The following is a 26,036-nucleotide window of genomic DNA, read 5'->3' as shown; positions in this document are numbered from 1 at the left end:
TTATGAATTCTGTCCAGTCCCTTTGATGCTCATTCAGAAATATACCACTTCCACTTGAGAAACGAACTCTGCTCTGCACACCCTACCTTATGGATGAGGGTGTCAGAGAGGACCCATCCCATAAAGGGAAGGTCAGAGCTGAGAGGGACGAGAGAATCTCCCATCTTTGTTTCAGTTTCTATCAAAGCCCAGTAGGAGGCAAGAATTTTTTTTTCTGAAGTGCAATGTATCTGGTGGCAGCATCAGAAAGTTTCTGGGATCAGAAACTGAGAGGTATGTTCTTTCCTCCATACCTCTGTCAGAGGCTCCAGACAGCCACATCTTCTTGCAGATCATATGGTAAGCACTCTCAATGAAGACACGGGGTAAGGCTGCTGTGATGGCCTCCCCTGCAGCTTCAAATGCTGATTGCTGCTTGAGGCCCCATACGGAAGTAAACTTCTTTCTAGTCACAGCACACACAGTTGGAAGCGCATAGCCAAACGGAGTATGTGTCGCTGCCAGTATCCCAAAAGGCAAACAAAGTATTGGGCTTCTTGTTTTGCCATAGGGGGTGCTATGTCTAGGAACTCATTTCTGACCTTATCCTATCTCCCTTAATCCATTGTATTCCCAGAAAATGCATAGTCATAGCTGGGCCCTGTATTTTATCGGGGTTAATTTCTCATCTCCTCAATCGCATGTGCTCAGTCAAAGTATTAAGGCCTTCAGAAACCTCCTCCTCAGAGGACTTCCACGATCATCTATACAGTGAGCTACTTTAATGCTGGGGAATAGGACACGTTCACACATATCCCATGCCACCACACTATGGCAAATAGTAGGACTATGAACATATACTTGGGGAAGCTGTGTAAAGGTGTACTAAAGGCCATTCCATGTGAATGCAAACTGATCTTGGGACTGTTCAGCAACAGGGATGGAGAAGAAGGCATTAGCCAAATCAGTAACAGCACAATAACCGTCAGTCTCCGAGAAAGGTCCTTAATCAAAGGTTCAAAGGTGCAATTTAATGTCAGAGAAATGTATACAATATACAGCCTGAAATGCTTTTACAGTTTGTACTTCGCAAACCTCCACGAAAACAGGGAAGTGCCCCAAAGAATGAATGACAGTTAAACGTGAGAACCCCAAAGTCAACCCCAGCTCCCCCCTCTTGCGCGTAAGCAGCAGCGAGCAACGATCCCCCTCCCTCCACCGCAGAAAAAGCATCAGCACCACCACCGAGCAGTCAAGAGTGAGCAAAGCAATAGCAAAGACACAGACTTGCAGTTACCCCAAAGACTTTGCGTTTCACCCAGCATTCGACGTACCACAGGTTCTCTCTCTCCCTAATAAGGGAGAGGGAGACGTCTCCATTTCCCAACGAGCGGGGAGACATAACAAACAACTTGCTGGTTTATGATGTTAGAAGTCCGTTACGTCGCTTTTTTCGAGTCCTCTGTGCCTGAAGATCACAAAGATCTCAGGTCTTTGGGCACACAGCAGTAGATTTTACAACTTCCCCGACGACACACGGGTCTTGTGCCATGACACCGACCCTCGATCCGCCTGTCTCCAGAGTCCTGAGATCTTAGGCTTCCAAATACGAGCCGGACTCTCAGGCCGAATCCTTGGCATCCTTGGTCAGTCCTGAAACCCCGAGGACGGATCCCATTCCTGCAAAGAACCGAAGTCAGTGTGTAACTTCAGGTCAGGGACTTCAAAAGAACCCTGAAAGGGAAAAATAAAGATATTAAAGATGGAAGTCGAGCTGATTCCGAAGATGCAAACAAAGGAGTCGCCGTTTAGAGCCTTCTTAACTCCGTCTCCGTCTGGGTCATAGTGGCTGAAACAGCTGTGAGCAGCAGAGGGGCGAACTGATTTCACGGGCAAACTGATTTAACTGACAATAATCAAGGATTATATGCAATAAACCATCAGGTTTCCAAAATAGCCAAATAGGGCCATTATAATGGGAAGAACCCCTAGGTTTAAAAGGGACTCGGCTGTTTCACCGATTTCCTCCCAGGAGATAATATTGCTTGGCAACTACTATTTGCAATGGCAAGGGTATAAAGACAGGTTCGCTCCTTGCCTTTCCAACCAGAATGGTCACCTTCCGAATACCAAAAGTAAATTTGCCAAAGGGTGCCATGATAGAGGTTCCTGTTAACCAACCAATTCCTAAAATGTTGTCAGGTACCTGGGAGATGAGAACGGGGACAGACCGAGGAGTTCCCTCACCAACAGCAGACGGACCTTTGTTCATACAGTATCCTTAACCGATCCACCATATCCCTGAATTTACACTCGCTCGCCTGTGACCACCAAAGGGTAATAGGTACCTACCACCTCGTGTCTCCCTTTGGAGTTGTCATAGCAACAGTGGCAGTTCCAGCGCCCTAGCCAAAGCCCTAGACGACAGGTTGAGTAAGCTGCCATCCAGGGTTCAGTTGTCCCAAGTCCGGATGTAACTGGGAAACATCCTTCTTTTGGGATTAACATCACATTCCTGTGTAGGGGCCAGAAGGGCGACCAGTCCCTTTCGGTTATTGAATGCAACCCACCTGGATCACGTGCTCACGGTATAGCACACAAAGAATGCCGGAAGGTACACCGTCATTTTCTTCCTTATCCAGCCCTGCATTCAGCAGGAATAGAAACATTCCCTTTCTTATAAATCGGGAAGAGGGTCTCTGATACAAACTGCTGAGGCGCAGTCATCAAGTTGTTTTGAGGCATTCCTAGTTCCATTTATTATTTGCTCAGATTGCCCTTGCTGCTGCCGAGATTTAAAAGCAGCCTTAACCTGCACCCGTTCCTAATCTACATTTCAGCTTGCCCTAACAGAGCCAGCAAGATGCCTCACCACCATGACGGTCCCCCTTCCATCAATCGGATGAACATACCGAGGGAAAAAGGGCAGCCTCAGGGTCGTTAAAGTCACTGTTATTATAAATGGCAGATTGTATTGCCATACCACAAAGGGATGAAATAGCTTCCATGGGGCTTTTCCAGGGACAACTTATGGGAAGTAAGTTTGATTTTGCTCATCAGCGTTCCGGCGTTCCTTCTTTAACGTTTACACGCCTCGATAACAGTATTTCCATCTCATCCAATCTCCCAGATAACCCCATCAGCCACAGCAATTTGTTTAGGCTCAGAACATTTAGCGCGCCCCTGCTCTGCCCGCGGCGCGTCACTTAAGATAGAGTTCTGAGAACTCACAGGCCAACTCACGCTGCAGTCGCTTATTTTCCTCAGTGGATTCAGTTGTTTTAATAACTCACTGCCGCAATGCAGTCATAAAATATCCCTCTTAGAGGGAAAGTCTATATGCTTAAGGCATTGTGATACTACATACGGAAACTTATGTCAGCCAATTCAGCAAGTGCATTCTCCCAACATCTGGGAGGACCAGGTCATTAGCCAAAGATCCAAAACCTTCCGAGTTATCCACCCATTCGGAGACCTGGTTACGATATCGCTCGACTTGCTTATCCACCTCCACATATTGCTGGATGGACCCTGCTCATGGCACCATAGGATTACACAAAAGGCCGGGTTAATCGCACCTAGACAGTTCGGATGTCCATTATATGGAGTAGTAATTAGATTAGATTCAACTTTATTGTCATTGTGCCGAGTACAGATACAAAGCCAATGAAATGCATTTAGCATCTGACCAGAAATGCAAAGAATAGTGTTATTTACAAAATAACTGCGAATAAAAAAAGTGCTACAGCACACAAATATAAAAGTACTGAGACAGTACAATACGGATGTAATACTGCTTAGCGCTGTGATGTGAGGTTCAGCAGTGTCACAGCCTCAGGGAAGAAGCTCTTCCTGTGCCTGCTGGTGCGGGAGCGGAGGCTCCTGTAGCGCCTACCGGATGGAAGGAGAGTTAAAGGTCCATGATTAGGGTGAGATGCATCCCAGATAATGCTTTTCGCCCTGCTCAGGCAGCGTTTATGGTAGATGTTCTCAATGGTGGGCAACTGGGTGCCGATAATCCACTGGGCAGTTTTCACCACACACTGGAGTGCTTTGCGGTCCGATACGGGACAATTGCCATACCACACTGAGATGCAGTTGGTGAGTATGCTCTCAATGGTACAGCGATAAAAGTCCATCAGTATCCTGGGACAGAGGTGAGCTTTCTTGATGTTCTGCAGGAAATAAAGGCGCTGTTGCACCTTTTTGATCAGGATGTAGGAGTTCAGGGACCAGGTGAGATCCTCGGAAATGTGGACACCAAGGAATTTGAAGCTCGATACACGCTCCACTACAGTTCCGTTGATGTAGATGGGGATGTGAGTGTGACTCCTGGAGTGTGACGTAAGCGTACAAGCACAACAAACTAACCCAAGCTCAATTTATTATCACGAAAGAGAAAGCAGAAATAAACCACACAAAATATTATGTAGCAAGTCACAAAGATTTCAGGGCTCGCGATTCTTTGTCAGCACTTGATTGTTGCGGTTGTTGGGGGAAACCTGAATTCTGACTCGCTTGTGAAATGACCCTCGGGTAGAAGCACCGATCATGGTTTCTGGCTCGTGGTTGAAGTCCAACAAAACCAGGAAGGGCACCCCAATAAATATGAGTTTCACAAGTACAGTGAGATACACAAAGACAGACAAACTCTTTGAACCTTTGTCTCAACACAGCCTGTCTTTTTTTAAAAAACATCCTGTGTCCATCGACACAGTGTTCAGCATACCCTCATAAAGCAATTAGACATTGTACTGGTCACTCCTCATCCACTTGCTACCAATGCTTTGAGCATATAAAGAATAAGCCCAAATCCAAAAAAAAAACATCAATCAAGCTAATTTGACAGACACTAAAAAAGAATCCATCAACCTTGCACTCAAAATAACCAACAGACATTTAGTCATAACTGGCATCTTCATGTTAATGGCACCTGACACTAAGAAAGAACCCAGCTGCTATCAACAAACATTAGACATTAACAGACCTACACGGTTTACCATGCACAGGAACTCCACACGCTACAAGCTCAGACTGAGTTAAATTGTCATTTTACCTTCCCGACATTAATCCAGTGCTTTACAATACTTAATGCAGATCCTGCAGCAGTTCAGAATCACCTGAGATCCAAGATCCTCTTGATTTCAAAGGGGGGCAGTGAGGATTTTGGTTATCAGAAGCCAAGTTTCATTTTGTTTTCAGAGAAATGGCTTGCTTTTAATTCTGCTTCTGATTGTTAGAAAAATATAAATATTCTTATTAAACAACATTTAAAAAAAAACTGCTAATTTTAGCTTTTGCCTTCAGCTGATACCTTTTACATGTCTCTGAATGCTGACATTGGGGCTTTGATGATTTTCAAAGCTTTCCGGCATGTTTCCGGAGCTTGATCTCCTCACGGCACAATCAGAGGTTCTGATGTGACTGAAATCACCCTGCTCTTCTCTAGGAAGTAAACAATTGCAGGAATTGGCCCCTATATCTGGATGTGTGCAGCTGTGTGAGCGACCATGGATAGAGATTCCAGGTGGGTCACTAGACCAATGAGCTCCAATCCAATGTTCAATGAAATGTGACAATAGGCAGTAAATGGAAACTTAGATTGGGATATGATGTACGACTGAGTGTTACTATTGTCATCCATTTGACATAATTAATCAAAGTCATAATTACTTCCCATAAATTGCTGCAGAGCCTAATGCACACTCATCTCACCCAACATCCAAATTTCAATACTCTCCAGAAGTGAATCCACTTTTCTAGTTCCAGCTCCTTGGCATCTCTGAATTTAATTTCTTCATCATTGATATCCCTGCCTTCAATCCACACACCCCATCCCCATCCTGAAGCACAAGCCCAAAGATCTACATAGAACTTTGCTGGGCAACATTTGGAGCATTGTGTGAAATCTGGTTGCCCGAGACCAGGAAGGATGTGGATACTTTGGAAAAGTGCAGATCAGTTTTAGCTAGATGCTGTCCGGATTAAAAGGTATGAGCTAAAATGAGAAGTTTGTCAGACATGAGTTGTTTTCTCTGGAGTACCTGCTAGAAGTTTCTAAGATTATAAGACACATAGACAAGGTGGTCAGTCAAAATAGTTATTCTCAGAGTAGAAATGTCAAGTACAAGAGGACATACATTTAAGTCAGGGGTTCACAATCTTTTGGACCCCTACTATTAATCAAGGGGCCTGTGAGCGCCAGGTTAGGAACCCTTGATTTAAGTTGAGAAGGGAAGTTAAAGAGGATATGTGGACACGGTTTTATTTCATACAGAGAATGGTAGATACTCAGAATGAGCTGTTGGAGGGACTGGTAGAGGTAGATGTGACAACAGCATTTAAGAGGCTGTTAAACACTTAAACATTTAGGAATGGAGGGATGTAGTTTAACTCCTTTAATTTGGCATCTTGTTGGATGCAGATATTGAGGGCTGAAGGGCCTGTTTCTGTGCTGTACTGTTCTATGTGTTGTGTCCTATGTCAAATCCCGACCTGAATATCTCTTTGGTTCTTGTCTAACTTCATTGACCAAGATTGAGGTTATCTGACCAAATATGTGGCTCTGTGTCCCCGGTAAAGATCCTGTTCAGAACCTTGAGGTGTTTTTTTCTCTTTTATTCTCATTCACGTAAGCTAAATTATTATGACTGTGCCTCAGGGACCAGGGTGACAGACACTCTTGGTACTTACCAGAAAAATAGCAGCATTGAACAAAGAAAATATAAGATACTTAAAATTCTGTCTTAATGCACCAAATTAGCAACAATTGTATATAATTTGTATGAGGTAATTTCCTATCCATGTAGATTCAGTGACACATAAAATGCAAATATGGCCATAGCTCTAAATATGCTTTATTTTAATTATATTAGCTTACGCAACATCCTCATCAGTTCTAGCTTCATTGAAATGAGCATATTCATTATACACCAGCTACATTTTGAGTCTTTGAAACCCATACACCTGGTTTGCCCTTAGCTGCTGTATTATCTTTGCTCCTTGAAGTTTGTATAATTTGTCAACGCTTAAAATGTGCAATTCATTTCATGATAATAGGCAAGCCTTGGTGTACTGTTGCTGGAGTTTTGTTCACATGCATTAACTTCCAGAATCAATATTCCATTTGCTAAATGGTATGCTTTCTGTGACCACCTGCATTTATATGCTGCCTTCGACCGAGTTAAAAATGTGCACCTTAGTGAATTTGTAACTGGAATAAATAAATTATTCTCTTTTCTTCTCTCATTTTTTTTTTGAAGTATTTATTGTAAGATACCAGGTTAACTGAAGGGATCCTGCATTCTTGATGGAAAATGATGAATATGGGCTTAGTTACAAATAGAGTCACAAGAATGAAGGCGTAAACTCTACCCTAGGCTCCTTTCAACCAGAATTAATCACTGACAACAGACAATTACTGGGGTGTGCCATGGGGATGAGGAACATCATGCATTACCATGTGATTCTAAATGTAGCAGTAAATTCCTTTCCAATACTCTTTATTTTTGAAATCAGAGTTATACAGCACACAAAAAGTTAATTCCTAAAATCTGTTCAAATAACACTTCCAAGCTGACCAAATTGCGAACAGGAATCCCATTTGTCTCAATTGCCTCTGCTTGGCCATAAACCTTTTGTATCCTTATACCCATTCAAATGTCTTTTAAACTTTGTAATTGTGACAACCTCCAGCTTTTCCTCTGGCAACTCATTCCACATACATACCAGCCTCTGTGTAGATAAAATTACCCCTCGGCTTTCCTTTAAATCATTTCCCTCTCACCTTAAATCTATGCCCTCGAATTTCTGGCTCTCCTATCCAGGTGGGAAAAGATAGTAACCATTCATCTTACCTATGCCTCTTGGTTTAGTCTACAAGATCACCTCTCAGCCTTCTATACTGAGGAAACTATGCCCCAGCGTATTCAGACTCTCCTCGTACCTCAAACCCTTCAGTCCTGATAACATGCTTATGAATCTTTTTTACATCTTTTCTAGCTAAATGACATCATTTGAATGTCACAAAGTTTTGTATTGCCTTTTAATGCTTTTTAGCTATTATCGTCTGATGATACATTCCTAAAATAACGAAGAGAATGGCAGATCCTGCCTGCAGTCCCAATAGAATTAAATTTTAAAAAATCCTCAAGGTTCCAAATAAGAGAAAGTTTGAATATCTATGATCTGAGTGACTAAACATGGTAATCTTCATTAACAATTGATCTTCCACTGTGCTTTAAATATATCAAGCCTCCAGACTGGGCGTCGATACAATGCATAGAGGTTTCATAAGGTACTGCACTAAAGTTGATATGGAATGCAGCGCTTGATGGAATAATGGAAAGAGATTCAATATTAGCTCTAAAAAGGCAATTGGACTGTGACAGCGAGTGCTAGATAAACACACTCCTTACATTTACAACCGCGCACACACGCACACTCACACCCACCCACTCCCTTGTCATGCTGCTGTGGTTGACTTGAGTATGCACACTCAATGTCTTCCCCAATATATTCCAATAATAGGTCCTAAAGGGTTTGGCTTCATGGTGCCCTTCCCTCCATACACGATGAAATAATCAATTTCTTTAGTAATGGGGATGTGTAAATGTGTGTATTGTTCGTATACTGCATTTAAGGTAGATACTTCTGTTGATTTGGTAATATGATTGCGACTACATTGTGGGGTGCATTGTATTTTAATCTGTGTGTAGTCTTACGTTAACTTTGTAGGTAATTAAAGGTGGTATATCCTGGTGTCTAAAAAAAGTGCAGATCACTTTCAGTAGCGGGAAGAGAAAGAGCTGCCAAAGTTCACACTGGACAAAGTATGGAGCTATTTATTGTATTTTCCGGTAGAAATCTTTCTGTAAATATTGGTTGTTTTCTTTTCACTAATTTTTGTAAGTTTGATTTTTGACACACATTATAAATGCCCTTGCATGAAAGTGCTAAGCGACTTCAGCCACTTTTTTTTTTCCTTCAGTCCAAACCACATATTGTAACATGGACATGGATTAACGTTTTCAGAAGTGTGGAGAAAGAGCAAGGACATACCAAATGCACCGACTGTTACGAGAGGACAGAACTCGGAGAGAGACAGTGAGAGGAAATAGTGAATCAGTTCGGCGAAGGTATGTGGGTGTAATAGTGTGTGATACATGGTGAGAGACGCACAACAAGATAAGTTAAAGTGAAAATGATGTGATGGTGTTCTTAGTCCGGAAAGTTGATGAATAATGAGAACTGGAAATCGTATGCCAAGAGGGTTGAACTGCATTGTAATGCGGATGAGGTAAAGAAAGCCGCCACTCTTCTGAGCTTAATTGGTGTTAAAACGCACAAGCTCTTATGCAACTTAGTAACTCCTGAAAAGCCAGCAAGCAAGACGTTGGATGAAATTGTTTCTCTGGGTAACCCTAACAGATACACCTCTTGCGCTCCGTGCTGTGGGTACTTCTGGCCGATATACGCTGTAATTGTGTATCGGTTTGGGGTTACCCAGAGAAATTGGCAGTAGCAGATCACTGCATTTGCAATGGCCATAGGATTGACTTTGATGGCACAAAACTACTGTGTCATGCCAGTGGCTTTTGTGAACACCTGGTGAAGGGAGTCATTGAACTAAAACTAGAGAAAACTAATTTTAACAAAGGTGATTAAGAAAGAACTGGAATTCAATTGTAAACAAGGTAGGACAGTGGAATGGATAATGAGGGTAACTATACCATTGTCTATATGTGGCTAGGCACCATCCCCAATGAAGATGGCCGAGTCTGTCGTCGAAACTTTGATTAAAATTGACCTATACTCAGTTGGAAGAGTTTATTTGTCCCTTGTAGGTGATTTATCAAGTGATGCTCAGACAAACCCAGAACGTGCTTTTTACCTGTCAAGCCAGGTGGGCAGATGCAGGTGTACTTGTCAATTCCATTCATGCAGGTAGATTCATTTCTGCAGGGTTCTGAAGCACACTCATTGACTTCAATCTCACACAGTTTGCCCTGGTAGCCAGGCACACAGAAGCAGGAAAATCCATTAAGCTTGTCCTTACACACAGCTCCGTTTTCACATGGATTTGGTGCACATTCATTCACACTGGTTCCACAGTCAGTGCCAGTGTAACCTGGAGGGCAAACACAGCTATAGCCAGTGGCATTGTGCAAACAGATGGCACCATTCAAGCAGGGAGCGCTGGCACACTTGTTAATGTAACTTTCGCAGCTGGTCCCAGTACGATCGGGAGGGCAATCACAAGAGAAGTCAGCGGTACCCAAAATGCTCTTGCATGTTGCATTGTGTTGACAGGGATATGCTGTACAAACATCGAACAGTTCCTCACAGTTCTTTCCTGTGAATGCCACAGGTATCATTGGACAGTGGCAAATATAGTCATCAATAAGGTCCTCGCAGGTCGCATTGTTTTTGCAAGGACTGGAGAGGCACTTGTTAAGAATTGCAGCAAAACATAAACCTAAGGAAGCAAGCAAAAGAAAGACCAAGTTAGTCGTCAAACATGATCACAAGTTACAGGAAAGCAAGCAAGCCCTTTGATTTCAAATTGCAAGGAGTTCACTTAAAAGTATGCACTTTTTTAGGAAGTAACATTTGATTAAGTTAGTCCATATACAGTACTACACTAGTCTTTCAGGCAGGCCCTCAGAATCAAGGACAATTTACATCCACTCTGGTTTCATGGGTTCTGAGATGTCTGATGAGATTAATGCAGGAACTGCAGACTCTTCTATAGGTGAGCTTGGTGAGTGACTGAGGTGAAGCAATCCTTCCGAAAGGCTCCTGTGTGTCCCTGATGCTTGGCCTCGAGGTTCTCAATAACATCCCAACAGGACCCTCTCCACTTAAGGAGGTCTTGGGCCAGGGGCAAGGCAGGGTGCTGCACTTCATGAAGGAAGATTTGAGCACAGCCTTGAATCCTTTCCTCTATTCAGCTGCTCATCTCCTCACATGTCAGGAAGAAAAAGGAGTAGTGCATTATGGGAGTCTGGAGTCAGGCATGGGAATGACTTGGCCTGCCCAACATAGCAGACTGAGAGTAACTAGAGACTCAATGTAGGACATGTTGGCCGGGCACGGACGCTCACATTAGTCTGCTTATTCTTCCAGTGAATTTGGAGGATTTTGCGCATATACAGATATTGGTATCTTTCCAGTGAATTCAGGAGCCTGCTGTTTTTAGATTTGATTCAGAAACATGTAGGGGTCCTATAAACCATGCCCAGGCTTTGGCACCACTTCCAGGACAATGACAGCCCTGGGTTAAGTCTGTAAAGTTAACAGCTGCATAATAGCTTTCATGTCTGCAGTCAACACAAGAGGTCTCTGTCGCTGTGCTCATTTGCATCAGTCAGGGCACCGACACAGTAATAAAGAATGCTAGAAAGCAGCCTGTGACATAAAAGAGCCTTTCAATTCTTGTGTGCAGCAGGGATTCCCAGTCTGGGGAGTGTTCTAAACTGAAGACTTCATGTGTGCCAACATCCCAGTGATAAATCTGTTCCTGTACAGAACTAGCTGCTACCCCAAAACACCATATACATGACGCTCAATATCTGCAGTTTCCATAATTCCCTTTGTCCTACAGATGTTCTGGTGTTATTTGAAGAGCTTTTAGGATGCACAAAAGCTGCAGAATATCACAATACCTCGCAACCACAGATGTTAACAGCTCGTGGAGATAGGCAGCATAGAAAGGGGTCCTTTGGCTCACCCAGTTCACGCTGATTGTCAAACACACATCCTATTTCATTCTATCCTCCTTACCTTCTCAAGTCCTAACAAATATTACTACATGAGGTGAAATTTAGAATGGCCAATTACAATACCAATTAACACATCCATGAGATATGGGAAGAAACCAAACTTCGAAGTACACTTATTATCAAACTATATATATTCTATATATGGCCTTGAGATTTGTCTCCTTACAGGCAGCCACAAAAAAACGAAACTCAATAGAACCCATTTAAAAAAGACCATCTAACACCCAATATGCAGAAAATAAAACAAATTGTGTAAACAAAACTGAAAGGAAATCAAACATAGAAAACATTGAGGTTTAACTTGGACAAGAGCGCTCAGGAGCCTGTATTAGTCATTGCCACAGCAGTGCTAAATTCTGTCATCTCTGCTCCTTGAGCAACTGTAAGTGGAGAATAGTTTTCTTTTCTTTCAATAGCTCACCTCATCAAGCATGTCTCAACATGGCAAGAGATTATAGCTTTTGGCTGCAATGGTACAATATTTTCATGTCAAAGAAATGAATATGAAAATAAAAATGCGAGGTAAAGGATACTTGATGATAGGCTTATTCTCAGCATCAGCTGTGTCTACAATCTCCATCCCCTTCAAGTACAGCATGCTGGATCATATCTTTGTAAGCATCACCCTCCTGCCTGCAAAGGCAGCCTTGTGGTTAACGACAGCCCTCTCTTACAGGTCAATATGAAAATAAGCATTTACTTCACTCCTAGCCTAAAAATGTGCCAGGTTCAGCTAGCCTGAGACAACAACATAACTGGTATTTATTCTTGCCAAATTTGAATGTTTACACAGATGATGTGGTGACAGTGACCAAAGGTGGGACCTGTACAGAAGAAATGGTTTGCATCTAAATTGGAGGGGACTAATACCCTAGTGGGAAGGTTTGCTAGTACTGCACACTGGGGCTTTAAACTAGAGTTGCAGGGGGTGGGGTGTGATAACCGCATTGCCAGTACAGATAGTAGAGTGGTTGCGGAGACAGATGTCGTTAAGACCTTAGACAACGTCAAGAACTTAAACGTTGAACATGGTGTAACTAATGTTCTGAGTTGTGTATACTTCAATGCAAGAGGTTTTGTAGGAAAGTGAGCTTAGAGCACGGATCAACACATGGAATTATGATACCTGTTACAGCCATTAGTGAGACTTGGTTGCAGCAGGGGCAAGACTGGCAGCTCAGTATTCTGGAGTTCCATTGTTTCAGATGTGATAGAGCGGGAAGGATTAAAGTGGGAAGGGTGGTGTTACTAGTCTGGGAAAATGTCATGGCAGTGCTCAGTCATGACAGACTGGAGAATTTGTATAGTGAGGCTTTATTGGTGGAACCGAGGAATAAGAAAGGCATGATGGTGTTAATGGGGTGATACTATAGGCCACCCAACAGTCTGTGGGATTTAGAGGAACAAATTTGTAGAGAGATTGCAGACTGTTGCAAGAAACATAAGGTTGTGATAGTAGGTGATTTTAACTTTCCACATATAGACTGCAACTCCCATACTGTAAAAGGACTAGATGGGATGGAGTTTGTCAAATGTGTTCAGGGAAGTTTCCTTAATCTGGACATAGAGGTCCCAATGAGAAAATGTGCAATACTTGATCTCCTTTTTGGGAATGAAACAGGGCAGTTGACAGAAGTTTGTCTAGGGGTTCATTTTGCACCTAGTGATCATAATGTAATGAGTTTCAGTGTAATTATGGAAAAAAGATGGGTCTGGTCCTTAGATTGAGATTCTAAATCGGAGAAAGGCCAGTTTTGATCATATCAGAAAGGATCCGCCAAGTGCGGATTAGGACAGGTTGTTTTCTAGCAAAGGTATACTTGGGTAAGCAGGAGGCTTTCAAAAGTGAAATTTTGAGAGTACAAAGCTTGTATGTGCCTGTCAGAATAAAAGGCAAGGATAACAGGTTTTAGAGTAGCATGGTTTTCAAGAGGTAGTCAAGCCCTGGTTAAGAAAATAAAAGGAGGTGCGTAACAGGTGTAGGCAGATACAAACAAATAAGGTATTTGCGGAGTATAAGAAATACAAGCGAACACCTAAAGAAATCAGGAGGACTAAAAGAAGGCATGAGGTTCCCTAGCAGACAAGGTGAAGGAGAATCCTCAGGGATTCTGCAGATATGTTAGGAGCAAAGGGATTGCAAGAGACAAAATTGGTCCTCTAGAAGATCAGAATGCTATTCTATTCATGGAGCCAAAAGAAATGGGGGGAGATCTTAAATGGATTATTTTTCATCTGTATTTACTCAGGAGACGGACAGAGTCTATAGAAGTGAAGAAAAGCAGCAGCGAGGTCATAGATCTTATACAGATTACACAGGAGGAGATGTTCGAGGTCTTCAGAAAAATTCGGTTGATAAATTTTCAGGGCCTGACAGGATGTTTCCTCTGACCCTGTAAGAGCAAGTGCAGAAATTGTAGGGGCCCTAGCAGAGATATTTAAATCATCCTTATAGTGACAGGTGAGGTACTGGAGGATTAGAGGATAGCTAAAGTTTTTTTCCGCTTTTGAAGAAAGGCTCTAAGAATAAAACAGGAAATTTTAGGCCCGTGAGTCTGACATCAGTCGAGGGAAAATTACTGGAAGGTATTCTAAAGGACAGGATATATGACTATTTGGATATACAGGGTCTGTTGAGGGATAGTCACCATGACTTTGTGCACAGTAGGTCATGTCCAAACAAACTTATAGAGTTTTTTTTGAGGAAGTTACCAGTAAAGTTAATGAAGGCAAGGTACTGGATGTTGTCCACATGAGCTTCAGCAAGGCATTTGACAAAGTCCCACATGGGAGGTTGGCTAAGAAGGTTCAGTCACTCAGCATTCAGAATGAGATAGTAAATTGGATTAGACATTGATTTTGTGAGGGAAGCCAGAAAGTAGTAGTAGATGGTTGCCTCTCTGACTGAAGGCCTGTGACTGGTGGAGTGCCACAGGAAATGGTGCTGTGTCCATTGTTGTTTGTTATCTGTACCAGTGATTTGGATGATAATGTAGTTAACTGGATCAGCAAATTTGCGGATGTCACCAAGATTGAGGGTGCAGTGAACAGCAAGGAAGACTATCAGCTGGAAAAATAGGCTGAAAATGGAATTTAATGCAGACAAGAGTGAGGACTTTGGAAGGACCAACCAGGGCAAGTCTTACACAGTGAGCGATATGGCACTGAGGACTGTGATAGAATAAAGGGATCTGGGAATACAGGTCCATAATTCACTGGAAGTGACATCATAAGTAGATTGGGTCATAAAAAAGCTTTTGGCACATTGGCCTTCATAAATCAAAGTATTGAGTATAGGAGTTGGGATGTTATGTTGAAGTTATACAAGACATTGATGCAGCCTAATTTGGAGTATTGTGTGCAGTTTTGGTCACCTACTTACAGGAAAGATGTAAATAAGATTGGAAGAGTATAGAGAAAATGTACAAGGATGTTGCTGGGACTGGAGGACCTGAGTTATAAGGAAAGATTGAATATGTTAGAATTTTATTCCCTGGATAATAGAAGATTGAGGGTGATTTGTTAGAGGTATACAAAATTATGAGGGGTATAGATAGGGTAAATGCAAGCAGGCTTTTTCCACTGAACTTTGGTGAGACTATAACTAGAGGTCATGGGTTAAGGGTGAAAGCTGAAATATTTAAAGGGAACATTAGGGGAATCCTCTTCACTCAGAGGGTGGTGAGAGTGTTGAATGAGCTGCCAATGTAAGTGATGGTACATAGATTATAGATAAGAGAGGGAGGGCTATGGAGGGCTATGGTCTGGGTGCAGGTCAGTGGGACTGTGCAGTTTAAATGGTTTGTCATGGACTAGATGGACCAAAAGGTCTATTTCTGTGCTGTAGATTTCTATGACTCTACGACTAATTCATCATGAGCACCCATCCACTTAAGCTGTCAATAGCTGGCACAGTGCAGCCTATCAGTCCCCTGAAACAGGTTAAGAGTGATTCAGGCTTAATTTTTATTGTGGACTATACTATATTGTTAGATGAAACCATGACAACACATTTAATTTCCAGCCTTCAAATATCTTTGTCATATTGCCCCAGATGAGACACCATTTACTCACTTGCTACCCTCCATCTTTTGCTCAGTCGTTCATTCTGGCCATAAAAAAAAGACTCCCATTCTTTGGAGAGCATCCAGCACAGAACATTCAAAACATTGTCATCAATTTGCTGCGATTCTCAATCCTTGTCTATTTCAGGTCTTCCCTCCAAACCATCTCAATTGTAGATTGACTTTGAGGATGAATAGCAATGTTTTTAAAATCCCTTGGCTCCAGATCATCTGCCTGTGGCACTGTGGGGCTGCCAGCATGTTCTGTGCCGAAAACTGAAAGTGGTGAGTGCCTATTATAAAGAGTTGACCTTGCATTAGAGCCCAGGTCAGAATCAAGCAACACAGCCACGCACAATGCCCCAAAATCAGCAATTCTGGAACTGTTGAGGGAGTACTATGTTTTTCACGCCTGGCGATTTTTGTATCTATTATTAACACATTAACATTATATAACACTATCTGTAATGACACAGAACATGCATCATTACCTGCAGATAAATAATTATGAGAGGTCTAACAATACCATTGAAACTTTTTTTATGATTGCATTCAATTTGGGGAAAATATTCATTCAGAAATTTGTTTGTATATGTAAATTAACAATTATTAGAGCATGAGACCAGAAACTATATATCAAATATCTAGGGTGTAAGGCTAGATTTGTTTTTAAAATGTATAATTGAACTGTTACTGCAACCAATGTTTTAAATAAAGTTTAAACATTTTTAGTTCACCAAGCACTTTCAGTAAAATTCATACTGTCCTACATTCCAGGTTAAAAGAAAATAGAGATCGAATCTGTGGAAAAGTGTTTTAATATCCCTTTTTGCTGTGCTGATGAAATAGAAGAAATGAATATGTGATGAGAACTGAAGATTGCAGGGTTACTCTGCACTTAAGCTCAAGTTGATGATTGAAATATCTTTTGAAATGCAAAAATAATGAGCTGGACTGCTGCCAGGTCACAGCAAGGCCAGTATAAAGTGACTGTGCCCATATAGAGAAGTACTGGGAGATTTAGCACGCGTGCTCTTCATACTCTGCCCATGTACATAATTCAGTTTTCTTCTGCTGTGCTCATAGCTCAAACTCTAATGTAATTCTTTTGTGAGAATTCACATTATCAATGCAGCAGATCTACCTGCAGGCTCGCAATCAAGTTGCCATATTTCTTATTCTGAAATTGATGAATCCTCCTGGCATTATTGGCACAGGGGTTAAGAAAAAGTCAGTTTTGCTTTCCAGGCGAGATTTTTTTTCCACATGGATTATTTCATGTTAAATTAAATAAAAGTAATCTGACATGTCAGATAATCCAGAAGGGAAAAACAATTAAATGCTAGATTTGGGACGTTGTCAAATTATTCTTGACAAAAATTGAGCATGAGGATATAATTAGTGGACATTCAAATCAGTTTTTAGTGTCAGCTTTGATGATGGATTTACTTGATGTCTTTCTTTGAAAACAAGGGACATGACAGCATGACATCCACTGACATGATAGTGAAAAGAATTCCTAATTATTTAAGGATATCCGAACAGGATGAGTGTAGCCTTTACGGGGATCAAAAATGAATCCCATGTCCATAATACAGTGTCCAAGAAAGTTGCTGGATGTCCAAAATAGAATTTGGTACCAGCTGAAGTTCTCATAAATGAAATTCATTCATTGCAATGGGCACGAACCACCATAGGTGATCTTACAAAATTTATTTAATAATACAAATTAATCTGATAAAAAGCAACGTCAGCTTCATATTGATACCAAACTGACTCTTAAAGAAAGGCATACGCACTTTCAATATAAAATCTATTTGTTCAATTAGTATCTGTAAGAATTAAATAAAGTCTATTTCACTGAAACGTGTTTCTCTCTATTCTATTGATTATGAAAACTGAAATATTTAATTAAAACACATACAAAGGTATTAATAATGTGTGAATTATATATTTTTGCATTTTCTTGCTCTCAATAAATGTCTAATAAAGTCATTTTCAGTGGAGTAAGGGAAATTACAGAGGTATGAGAGAGGAGTTGGCCAAAGTAAATTGGAAGGAGCTGCTGGCACAGATGATAGCAGAGCAGCAATGGCAAAATAGTACAATCGTGGCTGACAAGGGAAGTCAAAGCTAATGTAAAAGCAAAAGAGAGGGCATACAACAAAGCAAAAATTAGTGGGAAGACGGAGGATTCGGAAGCTTTTAGAACCCCACAGAGAGCAACAAAAAGAATCATTAGGAGGGAAAGGATGAAATATGAAAGCAAGCTATCAAACAATATCAAAGTGAATAGTAAAAGCTTCTTCAAGTATGTAAAAAATAAAAGGGAGATGAGAGTGGATATAGGTCTGCTAGAAAATGAGGCCAGAGAAATAATAACGGGGGCCAAGGAGATGGCAGATGAATTAAATGCGTATTTTGCATCATTCTTCACTGTGGAAGACACTAGGAGTGAGTCAGATGTTGTAGTTTGTGAAGGAAGAGAAGTGGGTGCAGTTACTATTGCAAGGGAGAAGGTGCTCAAAAAGCTGAAAGACCTAAGGGTACATGGATTATTAACACCAGCATTTACAACTCCTCAGATGCACATTCAGATTTACTTATCACATGTATATCAAATCATAAAATGTGTTAAAATATATAGTCATTTACATTGAAAAGCTACAGCTGAGAGTACGCTGGGGGCAGCTCACAAGTATCGACACACTTTCCAGTGCTAACCTAGCATGCCCACAATACTTAGCAGAACAGCACAGGACTCAACGAAACAAAGACAACAAGCAACAAAACAGTATCAGTAAAACAAGTCCCTTTCCTCCCCTCCACCCACACACACATATGCCAGTCCTCCAACGCCAGGACCAGTCTCCAATCTCCAACCTCCAGACTTCAGGCTTCAGTTATCAGGCTTGAACGTCCAGACTTCCGACTATCAAACCTTGGACCAGTCGATGTCAGAACCCTGAACTCCAGACTCAAACTCCAGGAGCACTGACTTACAGGCCTCATGCCTCGCGTTCATATGGACATCCAATCCTGGGATCCACTGATGTGGGATTGCCCAACATCAATGGACGTCCTTCATTACCCATCCACGTCGCTGACAAAGGTGCGGAGTGGAGGCCTGTACTCCGGATGTCCCTCATCACCTGTCCATGTTGCTGGCCTTTGAATATGGAGTGGAGGCCCAACTTCTAACTCCTCTACATCACTGTTCCTAAACCCCAATGTGACCTCTACTCCCCTTCTCTGTCCCCCAAACCATCCGAAACAACTACTAAATGTGAGCCATGATCTCAACGGAGACTGCAGATCAATATCATTTTGACTAAAAGTTCTATATTTCATATATTAATTGAAGCGATAATTAAGTCTCAAAGAAATGAAATAGAACAAGGAGGAAGATGACACACTAAATCATCCTTCAGATACACCAAGGAGGCAGTCCATTACAATCATTACAAGAGTACTGAGCCTTCTGCTAAGTGCCAGGAATATACATGCAGTATTCCTGAACCTAGAACTGTATTGCATGGGAGCACAGCATTCAGCCTAACTCGTCCACATCCCTTTTTAATCTCATCTCCCGGCACTTGTTCCATTGCCCCCTACAACTCAGTAACTGTGCTCATCTGTACACTTATTAAATACGGCAAGCCATACAGATTCAATCACACTTTCAGATAGTGCATTTAGGGTAGTCTAGCAACACACATCAAAGTTGCTGGTGAACGCAGCAGGCCAGGCAGCATCTCTAGGAAGAGGTACAGTCGACGTTTCAGGCCAAGACCCTTTGTCAGGACTAACTGAAGGAAGAGACTGTGTAGTCTAGTCTAGTCTTGTCCCTCTCATTTCCCCTCTAAATCTCTTCCCTCTCACCCTAAATCTATACCCTTTAGTTTTATGTACTCTGATATGTAGAAAACTTTTCTTAAGTCCATCCTATCTATACTCAATTTTATATACCTCAATCATATCTCTTAACAAACTTCAAAGTGCATTTATTATCAAAGTATGTATATTGTATACAGCCTTGAGATTCTTGAAAGCAGCCAAAATACAAAGAAACACAATAGAACCCATTAAAAACCACTACACAGTAGCCCGTCAAACACCTAATGGGTGGAAAAAACAAATTGTGCCAGCAATAAGAAAAAGGTACCAAATAGCACACGGAACATGAAATACTGAGTCCCTGAACGTGAATCCACAGCCACAGAGCCAGTTCAGCACTGCGGTGAGTGAAGCCGGTCCAGGACCACGATGGCTGCAGGCCACGTTCACAGAGCCAGCTGAAGGGTTTGCTGATGGTTACGTGCCACAGCTGCAGAGTAACTTCCTCCTCTCCAGGCAGAAAAGATCTAGCTTCTCCTGTCTCTCCTCATAACTGAGCCACTCCATCCAGGCAATACTTGGCACTCCTCTGCACTCTCTCCAGTGACATCACATCCTTTGTAGTCCTGGTAACCAGAACCACATGCAGTACTCCAGCTGTTTCCAAACCTCCTTATTTACGTATGCAATGCACCAACTAATGAAGGTCAGTATCCTCATTGCCTTTCAAACCACATTATCTACCTACATTGCCACCTTCAGGGTTTTATGGACCTCTTTGTGAATTGTCCCCGACACCCTACAATTCATGGTGTCTACCTAGCCTCATCAAATGCTCCCAAAATACAATAATTTGCATCTGTCTGCATTAAGTTCCATCTGCCATTTTGAGCCTATTTCATTATCTCTCAACAGTCCAAAACTAACTTCCACATACAGAAATTAACAACTCTGCCATTCATGCCATCTGTGAACTTACTGATCTTGTCTCCCATAGCTAAGCCACAAGAATCCTAGCACCAATCAATCTGAGATGCTTAAAACTCATACTTCAAGTACCTTTCTAATGCAATTTTTCAACAATGCTGCTCACTTAATCTTGATTCAATCAGGTTTGCTCTTAACCAAAATGATGTCACAGTTGAATCCTGAAACACAAACCCTACACACCTCACACCAAATTTTGGCTTTTATTTTAAAGAATGCTGCAAATATAATGACATTCACAGCTTTGGTGCATAGCTGATTACTACTTTTGCCATGGAGACACTGTTGTAATGTTAGAAATGCAACAAGCATTGTGTGTCCAGAAAACTCCCGTAGATATAAATATGATACAAAACTTGTTTTACTGCTGTTTGGTGAAAGACAGATATTGGCCATTTAATTCGTGACCCCTAGTAAAATGCTTTGGGGCGTGTTATACTTGTACCTGAGATGGCAGACTAAAACTCAAACTAAACCTTTTAGCTGGAAGTTGCTACCCAATGATATGGCACTGGAGAGTAGTCTGTCCAAATTTTGTGCTCAAATGCCTGGAGCAGATCTCTAGGTTGCAACCTTCCAGTTGACACTTCCAGTGGACGTGAGGAGCTAAGACTGAGCCACAACTAATACTATGCACAAGAATATGTCAAATAATGCTACAATTATATTGTAAATAAACAACTAGTGTGTCTGCGAGGTTGGGCGATCCAGGATAAACTTACTTCCTAATGTTAAAATGAGTATCATTCGCCTGTAACTGTTAAACAACCTGAATGCTAGTTATACTTATTGTGACACCCACAACACTTCAGTCTCCAACTGTTTAATAGAACTATAAATGTTATTCATAAATGGTTGTTAAAGTTAAATTAATTGAAGAAATTGTCATCTAAAGCTTTAAAGTAAATTATTTCCTTTGCTGGTCTGAATATGAAGCGAGTTCTCCCCGAGAAGACTCAGCTATGATCCTTGGTTCACACATCAAAGTTGCTGGTGAACGCAGCAGGCCAGACAGCATCTCTAGGAAGAGGTACAGTTGACGTTTCGGGCCGAGACCCTTCGTCAGGACTAACTGAAGGAAGAGCTAGTAAGAGATTTGAAAGTGGGAGGGGGAGGGGGAGATCCAAAATGATAGGAGAAGACAGGAGGGGGAGGGATGGAGCCAAGAGCTGGACAGGTGATTGGCAAAAGGGATATGAGAGGATCATGGGACAGGAGGCCCAGGGAGAAAGAAATGGGGGGGCGGGGAACCCAGAGGATGGGCAAGGTATATATTCAGAGGGACAGAGGAAGAAAAAGGAGAGAGAGAGAAAGAATGTGTGTATATAAATAAATAACTGATGGGGTACGAGGGGGAGGTGGGGCTGGTAGCAGCGGAGATACAGAGGAGCAGATTGGGAGGCAGATTTTGGAAAGGTGCAAAAATAACATGGTTGTTATCATGGGTGACATTAACTTCCCTAATATTGATTGGCACCTGATTAGTTCCAAGGGTTTAGATGGGGCAGATTTTGTTAAGTGTGTCCAGGATGGATTCCAGTCACAGTATGCGGACAGGCCGACTAGGGGGAATGCCATACTAGATCTAGTACTAGGTAATGAACCGGGTCAGGTCACAGATCTCTCAGTGGGTGAGCATCTGGGGGACAGTGACCACCGCTCCCTGGCCTTTAGCATTATCATGGAAAAGGATAGAATCAGAGAGGACAGGAAAGTTTTTAATTGGGGAAGGGCAAATTATGAGGCTATAAGGCTACAACTTGCAGGTGTGAATTGGGATGATGTTTTTGCAGGGAAATGTACTATGGACATGTGGTCGATATTTAGGGATCTCTTGCAGGATGTTAGGGATAAATTTGTCCCGGTGAGGAAGATAAAGAATGGTAGGGTGAAGGAACCATGGGTGACAAGTGAGGTGGAAAATCTAGTCAGGTGGAAGAAGGCAGCATACATGAGGTTTAGGAAGCAAAAATCAGATGGGTCTATTGAGGAATATAGGGAAGCAAGAAAGGAACTTAAGAAGGGCCTAAGGAGAGCAATAAGGGGGCATGAGAAGGTCTTGGCGAATAGGGTAAAGGAAAACCCCAAGGCATTCTTCAATTATGTGAAGAACAAAAGGATGACAGGAGTGAAGGTAGGACCCATTAGAGATAAAGGTGGGTAGATGTGCCTGGAGGCTGTGGAAGTGAGCGAGGTCCTCGATGAATACTTTTCTTCGGTATTTACCAATGAGAGGGAACTTGATGACGGTGAGGACAATATGAGTGAGGCTGATGTTCTGGAGCATGTAGATATTAAGGGAGAGGAGGTGTTGGAGTTGTTAAAATACATTAGGACGGATAAGTCCCTGGGGCCTGATGGAATATTCCCCAGGCTGCTCCACGAGGCGAGGGAAGAGATTGCTGAGTCTCTGGCTAGGATCTTTATGTCCTCGTTGTCCATGGGAATGGTACCGGAAGATTGGAGGGAGGCGAATGTTGTCCCCTTGTTCAAAAAAGGTAGTAGGGAAAGTCCGGGTAATTATAGACCAGTAAGCCTTACGTCTGTGGTGGGAAAGCTGTTGGAAAAGATTCTTAGAGATAGGATCTATGGGCATTTAGAGAATCATGGTCTGATCAGGGACAGTCAGCATGGCTTTGTGAAGGACAGATCGTGTCTAACAAGCCTGATAGAGTTCTTTGAGGAGGTGACCAGGCATATAGATGAGGGTACTGTAGTGTATGTGATCTACATGGATTTTAGTAAGGCATTTGATGAGGTTCCACACGGTAGGCTTATTCAGAAAGTCAGAAAGTCAGAAGGCATGGGATCCAGGGAAGTTTGGCCAGGTGGATTCAGAATTGGCTTGCCTGCAGAAGGCAGAGGGTCGTGTTGGAAGGAGTACATTCAGATTGGAGGGTTGTGACTAGTGGAGTCCCACAAGGATCTGCTTGGGGACCTCTACTCTTCGTGATTTTTATTAACGACCTGGATGTGGGGGTAGAAGGGTGGGTTGGCAAGTTTGCAGACGACACAAAGGTTGGTGGTGTTGCAGATAGAGTAGAGGATTGTCGAAGATTGCAGAGAGACATTGATAAAATGCAGAAGTGGGCTGAAAAGTGGCAGATGGAGTTCAACCCGGAGAAGTGTGAGGCGGTACACTTTGGAAGGACAAACTCCAAGGCAGAGTACAAAGTAAATGGCAGAATACTTGGTAGTGTGGAAGAGCAGAGGGATCTGGGGGTACATGTCCACAGATCACTGAAAGTTGCCTCACAGGTATATAGGGTAGTTAAGAAAGCTTTCGGGTGTTAGCTTTCATAAGTCAAGGGATAGAGTTTAAGAGTCGTGATGTATGATGCAGCTCTATAAAAGATGCTGGTGAATGCAGCAGGCCAGGCAGCATCTCTAGGAAGAGGTGCAGTCGACGTTTCAGGCTGAGACCCTTTGTCAGGACTAGTCCTGACGAAGGGTCTCAGCTTGAAACGTCGACTGTACCTCTTCCTAGAGATGCTGCCTGGCATGCTGCGTTCACCAGCAACTTTGATGTGTGTTGCTTGAATTTCCAGCATGTGCAGAATTCCTGTTGTTTGCAGCTCTATAAAACTCTGGTTAGGCCACACTTGGAGTAGTGTCCAGTTCTGGTCACCTCACTATAGGAAGGATGTGGAAGCATCAGAAAGGGTACAGAGGAGATTTACCAGGATGCTGCCTGGTTTAGAGAGTATGCATTATGATCAGAGATTAAGGGAGCTAGGGCTTTACTCTTTGGAGAGGAGGAGGATGAGAGGAGACATGATAGAGGTGTACAAGATATTAAGAGGAATAGATAGAGTGGATAGCCAGCGCCTCTTCCCCAGGACACCACTTCTCAATACAAGAGGACATGGCTTTAAGATAAGGGGTGGGAAGTTCAAGGGGGATATTAGAGGAAGGTTTTTTACTCAGAGAGTGGTTAGTGACTGGAATGCAATGCCTGAGTCAATGGTAGAGGCAGATACATTAGTGAAGTTTAAGAGACTACTAGACAGGTATATGAAGGAATTTAAGGTGGGGGGTTATATGGGCGGCAGGGTTTAAGGGTCGGCACAACATTGTGGGCCCAAGGGCCTGTAATGTGCTGTACCATTCTATGTTCTATGTTCTAAAACATCAGATAATACGGCGAGTACCCAGTAGCTTCATTTCGTGTACAGTTGTAACAGTGAACCAGATGCCCAATATGTTGACTCCACCGGCTCTTCTTGCTGATCTCCAGGGTCCCGAGCATGTCTAGCAAGGTCCACTTAAACCTCTCAGGCTGGGGTTCACTCTGCGGGTGATAGGGCGTGGTCCTCGATTTCTGAACTGCAAGCATGCCCAGTAACTCATGGATGAGTCTGCTCTCGAAATCCTGTCCCTGGTCACTATGTATCCACCTGGGAAGTCCATAATAAATGAAATACTTGTCCCATAACACTTTTGCCACCGCAGTCGCCCTCTGGATCTGCTCTCGATATCTTCTGGGATTCAGTGATATTAAACAGGCCCTGTCACTTACAGTCCACATATCATACAATAAATATTTATTGGACACATTATTGGAGAAGGCAACTTTGAAATATTCCATTATGTACCACTCATATTATAATTTCCCAATAGGTGCTATACGTGGTTTGCTTGATCTCTTAAGCAGTTAAATAGGCTTAAGCAATTTATAAAATGTTCGAACTATAAATAGCAATCTTTTACAGGCGGAGAAGACAAAACACGCATCGGAAAGGTTTCCTCCAAGTTCACTGATGGAATCACGTGCTCGTCTGGAAGTGCATTAACGATGTTGTCCCCCAGAAGTCGGTCAGGATCTTCCTGAACCAGAAACCCTGGATCAATTTTTTCGTACGAGCAGCACTTACAGCGCGACATTGAGTTTACATCGCTGGATATCAACTAGAGATCAAGGAAACCAGCTATGACGTGCGCAAAGCTATCAAGGCTACAAAACAACAATATAGGGAGAAGATTGAGTCATGATTCACAATGAATAGCACACGTGACTTGTGGCAAGGGCTGCATATCATCGCAGACTTCAAAGCCAAACATTATGGTGCCACCAACATTGCGGCCTCTCCCTGATGAGTTCAATCGCTTTTATGTTCGGTTCGATGTCGCGAACTCTGAGCCTCTGAGGAAAGCCATCACTTCAACCTGCAACCTGGTCATCTCTGCGGCTGAGGTACATAGATGTTTCCAACGAGTGGACAGTCGCAAGTCTGCGGGACCAGATGGCATCCCAGGGCGAGTACTCAGGATGTGCGCAGCACAACTGGCAGGAGTGTTTACTGACATTTTTAATCTCTCCCTCTCCCAGTGTAGAATGCCCTCCTGCTTCAAATTATCCATCAGCGTCCCTGTGCCAAATAAGACC

The 26,036-nt window shown here is 42.5% G+C and overlaps 1 protein-coding gene across 1 annotated transcript in view; it reads right to left on the bottom strand.

Moving 5' to 3' along the window:
- The window catches only part of crb1 (crumbs cell polarity complex component 1), a 167,253-nt gene that overhangs the window by 123,169 nt on the left and 18,048 nt on the right, over positions 1 to 26,036 (bottom strand). The window contains exon 2 of the mRNA XM_063063861.1: positions 9,872 to 10,456. Coding sequence (XP_062919931.1) covers positions 9,872 to 10,456 — 585 coding nt within the window. The remainder of the gene's footprint in view (positions 1 to 9,871; positions 10,457 to 26,036) is intronic.

The sequence above is a fragment of the Mobula hypostoma genome, chromosome 12 (genome assembly GCF_963921235.1).
Source record: "Mobula hypostoma chromosome 12, sMobHyp1.1, whole genome shotgun sequence".
In the NCBI taxonomy this organism is placed as follows: Eukaryota; Metazoa; Chordata; class Chondrichthyes; order Myliobatiformes; family Myliobatidae; genus Mobula; species Mobula hypostoma.
This window is presented reverse-complemented; position numbering and strand designations above follow the sequence as displayed.